Source organism: Elephantulus edwardii, unplaced genomic scaffold, assembly GCF_000299155.1.
Source record: "Elephantulus edwardii isolate Elephantulus edwardi_28Jun2011 unplaced genomic scaffold, EleEdw1.0 scaffold00004, whole genome shotgun sequence".
NCBI classification, from domain to species: domain Eukaryota; kingdom Metazoa; phylum Chordata; class Mammalia; order Macroscelidea; family Macroscelididae; genus Elephantulus; species Elephantulus edwardii.
In genome coordinates, this window is record NW_006399754.1 from 11,587,606 (window position 1) to 11,596,063 (window position 8,458).

At 40.7% G+C, this 8,458-nt stretch overlaps 1 protein-coding gene across 3 annotated transcripts in view; it reads left to right on the plus strand.

The window, feature by feature from the left end:
- Positions 1-8,458, plus strand: part of DOCK9 (dedicator of cytokinesis 9) — a 407,183-nt gene that overhangs the window by 278,575 nt on the left and 120,150 nt on the right. For all 3 annotated transcript variants that reach the window (XM_006879560.1, XM_006879558.1, XM_006879559.1), the window contains exons 14-15: positions 4,801-4,883; positions 5,596-5,718. In XM_006879560.1, the coding sequence (XP_006879622.1) occupies positions 4,801-4,883; positions 5,596-5,718 (206 nt within the window). The remainder of the gene's footprint in view (positions 1-4,800; positions 4,884-5,595; positions 5,719-8,458) is intronic.

The following is an 8,458-nucleotide window of genomic DNA, read 5'->3' on the forward strand; positions in this document are numbered from 1 at the left end:
GTCTCAGATGATCTGTTCTGCATACAGATTGAAAAGGAATAGAGACAAAATACATTCCTGACGGACCCCTTTCTTGATTTTGAACCATCCAGTTTCTCTCTGCTCTGTTCTGACGACTGCCTCTTGGTCCAAGTATAGGTTTCGCATTTACACGATCAAATTATCTGGGATTCCTATTCTTCTCAGAGTCAGTGATAGCTTGTTGTGATCCACACAGTCAAAAGCCTTTGCATAGTCAATGAAGCACAGAGACATTCTTCTGGTATTCTCTGCTTTCTGCCAAGATCCATCTTATATCAGGTATAATATCCCTAGTACCGCAACCTCTTCTGAATCCAGCCTGCACATCTGGCAGTTCTCTGTTGACGTATTGTTCCAAACGTTTTTGTATAATTTTCAGCAGAATCTTGCTTGCATGTGATATCAATGATACTGTTCGATAATTTCCACACTCTGTTGGGTCACCTTTCTTTGGAATGGGAACAAATAATCGATCTCTTCCAGTCAGTTGGCCAGCTGGCTGTCCTGCAGATTTCCTGGCACAACTTAGTGAGCACATCCAGGGCAGCGTCTATTTGTTGAAATAAATCAGTTGGTATGCATTCAACTCCTGGAGCCTTGTTTTTTGCCAATTCCTTCATAGCAACTTGAACTTCCCCCTTCATCACCATAGGTTCTTGCTCATATATTATTTCATGAAATTCCTCTGTGTCAGCCAATTTCATCTGATACAGTTACTCTGTGTATTCCTTCCATCTTTTTATACATCCTGGATCATTCAACATTCTACCCAAACTATCTCTAAGTATTGCCACCCGTGGCTTGAATTTGTTTTTCAACTCCTTCAACTTAAGAAATGTTGAGAAAAAAATAAAATAAAATAAAAAAATTTTAAAAAAAAGAAATGCTGAGAGAGTCCAGACCTTTTGATATTCTGACTCCAGCTCTCTGCACATTTCATTATAATATCTTGCTTTGTCATCCTGAGCTGCCTTTTGAAATTTTCTACTCAGCTCCTTGATTTCTTGATTTCTTCCTTTAGCTTTGGCTTCTTGGCACTCTAATGCAATACCCAGAGTCTCATCTGACATCCATCTTGGTCTTTTCTTCTTCTTTAGCCTTTGTAATGATCTTTTGCATTCTTCATGGACGATTTACTTGATATCCTCCCAGAGCTCATTTGGTCTACCCTCATTGGTGCCAAGGCCTCAAACCTGTTTCTGAGATGGTTTTGAAATTCGAGTGGGACAGACTTAAGGTCAAATCTTGGTTCCCGTGGACTTGACTTAATTTTCCTCAACTTCAGCTTGAATTTGTATATGAGTCATTGGTGGTCTGTCCCACAATCAGCACCCGGCCTGGTTTTCACTGCTGATATTGAGCTTCTCTAGCGAATCTTTCCACAAATGTAATCTGTTTGATTCCTATGCATACCATCAGGTGAGATCCATGTGTATAGCCTGCATTTATGTTTCTTTTATTTTTTTTTTTTGCATTTATGTTTCTTATAAAAGGTATTTTCAATGAATAAATCATTGAATGTGCAGAACTCTATAATTTATCTCCAGCCTTGTTTCTCTCTCTGAGCCCGTTTTCCAGCTACTGATCCTTCTTCCCTATTCCCAACTTTTGCATTCCAGTCACCCATTATTATTAATGCATCTTGATTGCAGGTTTGATCAATTTCTGACTGCAAAAGTTGGCAGAAATCTTCTATTTCCTCCTCTTTGATTCCAGTTGTTGGTGCATATATTTGAAAGATAGTGGTATTCACTGGACTTCCTTGTATGTGTATGGATATTATCCTGTTGCTCACCACATTGTATTTCAGGATAGATCTAGAAATGAATTTTTTAATTATGAATCCAACCCCATTTTTTCTCACCTTTTCATCTCCAGCATAGTAAATCATATAATCACCTGATTCAAAATGTCCCATGCCAAGCCATCTCATTTCACCAGTACCTAGTATGTCAATATTTATGCATTCCATTTCTTTCTTAACAATGTCCAGTTTTCCTACATTGATGATTCTCACAGTCCTGCTAATTATAACTCTCTCCCGCAGTCCTCCAACAGCCTCGATTGAAGGCTCCCAGCTCTGGGTCCATGGGCTAGCTGTCCCAAGGTCAGCTCTCTGGCATGCCATGTCTCTCATTCTCTGCTGCAGTGATTGCATAATGTGATTCAGAGACACTTGTTTTTGTCCAGAGGAGCAGGGTTTGAGCACAGAGATGGGTTACCTTTAGTTAGGTAAAAGAAGGAAAGAAAACATTCAAGATGTATGTTTGAAGTATTGTTAGCTACTTGGGGAGTGCCTGGGTATGAACATAATACAGAATTATTGAATATTAGAATAAGGAAGGCTATTTGAAGTCCTCTGCTCCTTAGATCCGTTAGAAAGTTGAGTTTTAGAAAGAGGTAGTTACCTACACAGTGTCACACAGCTGGTGTCAAAGGGATTTTACTTATCGCTTCTTTCTATAAGCTACCCAGTGGGTGTAAGTTGTGGAGTCCTGTTTTCTAGGCCCGTTTACAGTATATTGTGTTCATTTGTTTCTATTTATTGTAAGAGGCCACCATAGATGTGGACCCTAATATGTTGAAAGAGTCAGGAGCTGGTCAAAAGGAGGAGTGGACCCCCGGAGGCCCTAATTTGGTCTACTCAGTTGATGGAGAACAGTCTTTCTTCATCTTTATGATCACTCATCCATCATATGTGAGTTCATCAAGATTCAGGATGGTCTTTAAAGAACAGGTCCTATGAGTCAAAAGACCTGGATGTGCACTGTTTCACTAACCTGGGTTCTTTGAACCAATCACTTCACCTGTGTGAGCCCGAGATGTCCCTTCTGTAGATAAACGATGTGTTACTACTTCCCCTGTCTTCCCCACTGGGATGTTGTGCGGATCAAACAAATATTGTACAAACAGATGCTGTGAACACCTCAAAGCACTGACTACATGAAAGATGTTGTCATCATTTGTTACAAGCCTTGTCAAGTAAACACCCATTCATTTAGGGACATCACTTCAAACAATATGTTTTTGGGGCTGATGAAAGCGAAATAAAGAGTTTTATCCTTTAAAACAGGCCTGTAAAGACATGGCAGGGGAGGGGTGGGGAACTCTTTCAGCTCTTTTATATTTTGATTGTTAATCAGTGAAGACCTAAGTTAAGTCCACTGGACTCTCTGTGCACACCTTATGTGTCCAAGGTTCCTGTGCACCATTCTTGTGCTGTTGCCTGCTTCAAGCACGGTCTCAGCTCTGGCATCTCATTCCTATTGGTGCTACAAGGACAGATTGCTGTGCAATTAGACTTGATACTGTCTGCTTCCCGGTCTGCTGAGTTCTCTTGAGCTCTTCTTTCTCTCCATTATTTATGGAGTGGGAAGCTCATCTCTATCCTTGATCTTCCATGCATGCATTTATTTGCCTGTCATTTTCAAAGCCTTCAATCAATGGGGCGATTAAGATTCAATGTCAGAGTAGATGTGAAAAGTTAGAGGATGTCTTCCGCCTGCGTATGAGAGCTTTCATGTTCTCCCAAACATCATTTGGAGTAGGTTTTGCATTCAGGAGATTTTATGAAGTTTTATAGGCGTTTACCATGCATAAATGAGAGCAGGAGAGGAAAGGAAGAACAGAGGGGGGAAATAATGCAGCTTTCATATGTAGTGTATTCTCTTTGCATTTTTGGTAAGTCTGAGGCATCAGCCCATGTTAACTTCAGGGAAAAATGAGACGTCATTGAAACCCTTTGTTAAAACTTAGAATTCATGTAAGTATTATATTTTCCTTGAGAACATACTCTTTGTTACTAAAATCTAAAAGTAATAGTATCTGCTTGAAATGATGAAGGAAGACTAATAGTTGAGTAGAAAAGCCCAGTTTACTTAATGGCCACATGCACTCCAGTCCCCACTGTCTAACCTGTAGAGATGCAGGTGTCTCGTCCTTAAAAAGAAAGGACTGGATAGATGTCCTCTTGACCTTTTTCTGTACAGGATTATGTTTCCTGGTGCATTCACAAAGGCAGCAGTTCCTCCAGCATGATTACGATAAAATCATAGCATTTTGCTACTGGAAGATGAAGACTGTAGCCAGGCTCTTGCTTTTTTTCTGAGGCACATCTGGAGAGACTTGAACCTTCACATCCAATAACTCCTCTGCCAGAGAAAGATAATATCCAGTCACGGGACACTTTAAATTCAAATTGACCTGATGACAGTGGGTTTGCTTAAATGCTGGTAATACGTTCTCATCTGGCATGAATACCAGATGTTAATAATTACGAATGAGCGGTGTGTTGGGGAGCTAACTGAAAGACGACTGGATCTTCCATTAAGATTTAAAGCTTCACAGACTTGCTGAAGGGTTGCTGCGTGTCAGAAGCAAACCAACGGAAGTGGGCTTGGTTTTGGTTTTTGAGTCTTAGATGAGCCTTAGTCATAACCAACTAGAAGAGCCTATGAGATAAAGTTCTCTTCCCTGTGAAGGCCAATGAAAAGAGGTGAATTTTTGGAAACCGTCATCGTTCTAGCAAGTAGATTCTCTTAGGATGCTAGGTTTTAGCCTATTCTTTGAGAGTCACTGCTAGAAAATACATTAAAATAAAATATGTTGTACTGAGTGGAAATCCAGACATACACATTACTATTAAGGGGGCAGGGTGGGCATTTCCTGTGCATCTGGTATCATACTAATTAATGGTTTGTTTAATGACAGTGTGGTGATGGTCCTTTATATACTGTCAGTAGGATGTCAAACCTCATAGTTTATTCTGATGTCTTCAAGGTTGCCCAGAAGGTGCTGAAGAATGCCAAGCAGGCATGCCAAAGACTAGGACAGTACAGAATGCCATTTGCTTGGGCAGCAAGGTAAGAAGAGCGGCCTGCCTACCTTTTAAATAGAAGACGACATATATGTTATGCTTACATATATGGTGCAGCATGTATGTGTATATACACATATATACACACATACACATACACACACACACGCACACATATATATGTAATATATATTGATGTAGAGGGAGAGACACATGGTTACAGTTAGATAGGTAGATAGACCAGTTAACCTACAACGTTTGAGTTATTGGGAGAAAAGGAAGATTAGAATGTATAAAACTAAAAAATAAGTAGTAGTCTCTGAATCTGAAGTGATTTTCAGAGTTTGTTAGCATCTTACAGAGGAAGGATGCTGACTGGCGGGTCCCCACATAGGAAGTGGGAGGGTTGACCAGCAGGAAAGCTTGCTCCAGAGGTAGGCTCTCAGGTTCCCCTCGTGTATGTCCAGCCAGGACGGAGCTGCAGCCCAGTAAAGCCTGCATTTGTGATATCTACTTCTCTACCTAATGGACTGTGTGTGCTGTTTCCTAAACACAGTCATCTGCTGGAGCGATTTTCTGTGTAAATTGAGTTAGTTATTTTCATCTCATAAGTACGTTCCATATTTTTAGATAATAAGATTTGTCTTGGTGATAGCTGGTAGAATAAAATTCCTCTTCACATAGCAACCAGAGTTAAGTTATAGGTTTATTTTGGTCCTTTGAAAAGCTAATCTGGAAATGTTTCTTTGCTGTTTCAGGACATTGTTTAGGGACACATCTGGAAACCTTGACAAAAATGCCAGATTTTCTGCTCTCTATAAGCAAGACAGCAATAAGTTATCAAATGACGATATGCTGAAGTTACTTGCAGACTTTCGGAAGTAAGTGTTTGGTGTGGTGGTTTGTTTTTTCCCCCACTAAGTCTTTATTTATCACATGTGACAGATTTCATGGATGCAGCACTAACAAGGCATTGGTTTGTGGCAGAACTGTTGTCAGATGAAATGACCTACTTCATTGCGTTTCTTCCCAGGGCTTCAATCTTGAATCATAATCTTCTAACACAGAATGTGCTCTACTAGTAAAAGTAGCTTCTTAAGCAGAGCTCCAGCAGTAAACTGTATATCTTCAGCCAGGAAATGCCAAGACATCCTAAGTAAAAACCAAAAACAAAACACAAGTGAAAAAAGGTGAAAGTTCTGTATGAAAGTAGACCTGTGCACACAAAGGTTAATGTCAACACTTGAATTCATGTGAAAGGTACCCAGCCCAAGTCCTGAGAAGGTGTCTAGGAAAGCTGAGTGGCAGTTGCAGGTATAAAGCTGACCTGGATGCTTTTGCATGCAGTTGGAGTTCCAGTGGCCACTACCAGCCATAGACCTTGGCAGAAGTCAGTTTTAAGGTCTTATGTGCACACCTAGAAAACAGACATCATTAGAGAGTTGGATAAAACAGGTTTGGGGGGGGGGAAATTGTTCAATTCAGGGATCGTGAAGGACGGTGGAATGAAAATGGCTCATGCTAAAGAGTATGCAACACAAATTCTTGAAAGGGGGAAAACAGAGTTTGAAATGAAAAATAAGCACCAAAACTAGAAGAACTGGATGCTGCCTGGCTACCATCACAGCACGTTTTGATCAAAGATTTCTTAGAAGAATTCTGATCAAAATGGGGACAGCGAAGACCAAAATTTCAAGTTTGCTTAGACCCTGGACTGTCTGGAGCCGTGGTGGTGGTGGTGGTGACGGTGATGGTGGTGACGGTGACGGTTGTGGTGATGGTGGTGGTGATGGTGGTTGTTAGATGTCACCAGGTCAACCACAACTCATAGTGACTCCATGAACAACAGATCTGACCCTCGTCCCATTGTGTTCTGCCCTCGCAATCTTTATTGTGCTCAAGCCTATGGTGGTGGTCACTGTCAGTCATCTCATGTAGGCTCTGCGTTCCTTTTGCTGAGCTTCTGGTTTTCTCAGCACGACATCTCTCTTCAAGGACTGACTTTTGAAAACATGTCCAAAGTGAGACTTATTTACTTAGTCAGGTTTTCATGTGTGGTGGGCATTTCAGTGCATAAAAGAATGTTAAAGAAACACTTCCAGGTAGACCTAAATATCTTTAAAATAGTAATAATTATACAGTAATAATAACACATGGATGTACATCATGAAATCTCTCCTCATTGTTCTTACCAAGCAGCATCTGTACCTCAAGTCTTTGCGATATGAGCATTCTCTGGGGTTCTCTGGGGTTGGCTTGGTTGTATGTCTGTATGTCGTGGGACGTTTGTAGAGCAGGGACTCACTGTAATTTGAGCAGAGGTCGGTGTACGCGTGTAACCGTAGTCTTCAGGGCACCCGCCCTCACTGTGCTCGTGGACCACACGGGGTGTCCGTCACTTCTGGCTGTAGGTCTGACCCTCATGCATTCCGGTGAGGAAGAGGATCAAAGAGTGCACCTGGCTACCAGTGAGAATCAGTTACCGTGCTCGGGAGACTAAGTGAAATATTTCCATTCTGTTCTAGTATTGAAGTACAGGTGATTGCGCTTAGAAAGTAAATATATATTTATTGTAGAAGTTTTGACAAGTAGAGAAAAAGAAATGAAAAATGCCTGTTTGCATAGTTGGTTCTACCCATAATGGGGGACCATGTGGGATATTTGCTGGTGTTTCCTTTCTTTGTTGAGTTTGTGTTAAATAGTTGTCAGCTTACAGCTATCTATATCTCTGCACAGGAACTCTTGGAAGGTGTTACATGGATTTCCATGCCTTGTTTTTAACACCTTCATAATAGTTCACTGAGCAGATGGACCTTTGGTAAGTTAGGGAAATTTACTCTGTTCTCTTTTATTCAGGAATGTGAATATAGCTACACTTAACATCTTTGGAAAAACAAAAAAAACCTTTTTTAATAGATGTTATATAGTCATACATGTAGTACTAACATGCAGTAATTATTGTCTTTATTTTGTTTGAGTTACAGGGAACTTCAACATCTTGACACCTTTTAATAAAGGAAATATTTATCAAACTAATAGAGCAAATATTAATAAATACTTAAGTCTATATGCACTCTTTTAGGAAAATGAATACACCATGTGGTTAAAGAGGGAAAAGATAACTAGGTGACCTACTTTGGAAAAGAAAATGTGCTTTCTAGATTTCTCTGTGTAGAGGTGGATAAGTGGGTAAGTTAGCAGCTGCATGAGGGAGTTCTGGTGGCCTAGTGGCAAGAATCTGCACGGCAATCCCTAAAGTGTGTAGTTCAAATCCCCCAGCTGCTCTATGGGAGAAGAATGGGCAGTTTCCTCTCGTGCAATTAACTGCCTCTGAAAACCTACTGAAGGGTCAGCTGTGGGTCTGTTCCAACTGGATGGTACACAACAACAATGATGATAGATAAGTAGATAGATAGATAGATAGATAGACAGACAGACAGACAGACAGACAGACAGGTATAAAAATTAGTAAGAGGCGAGCTCTGGTGGCCTAGTGGCAGGAAACTGCACTGCAATCCCAGAGGTGCACGTTTCAAATCCACCAGGTGCTCTGCTGAAGAAGGAGGGACAATCGCCTCCTGTACCAGTCAGATCCAATTTGATGGTACATACATAAAATAA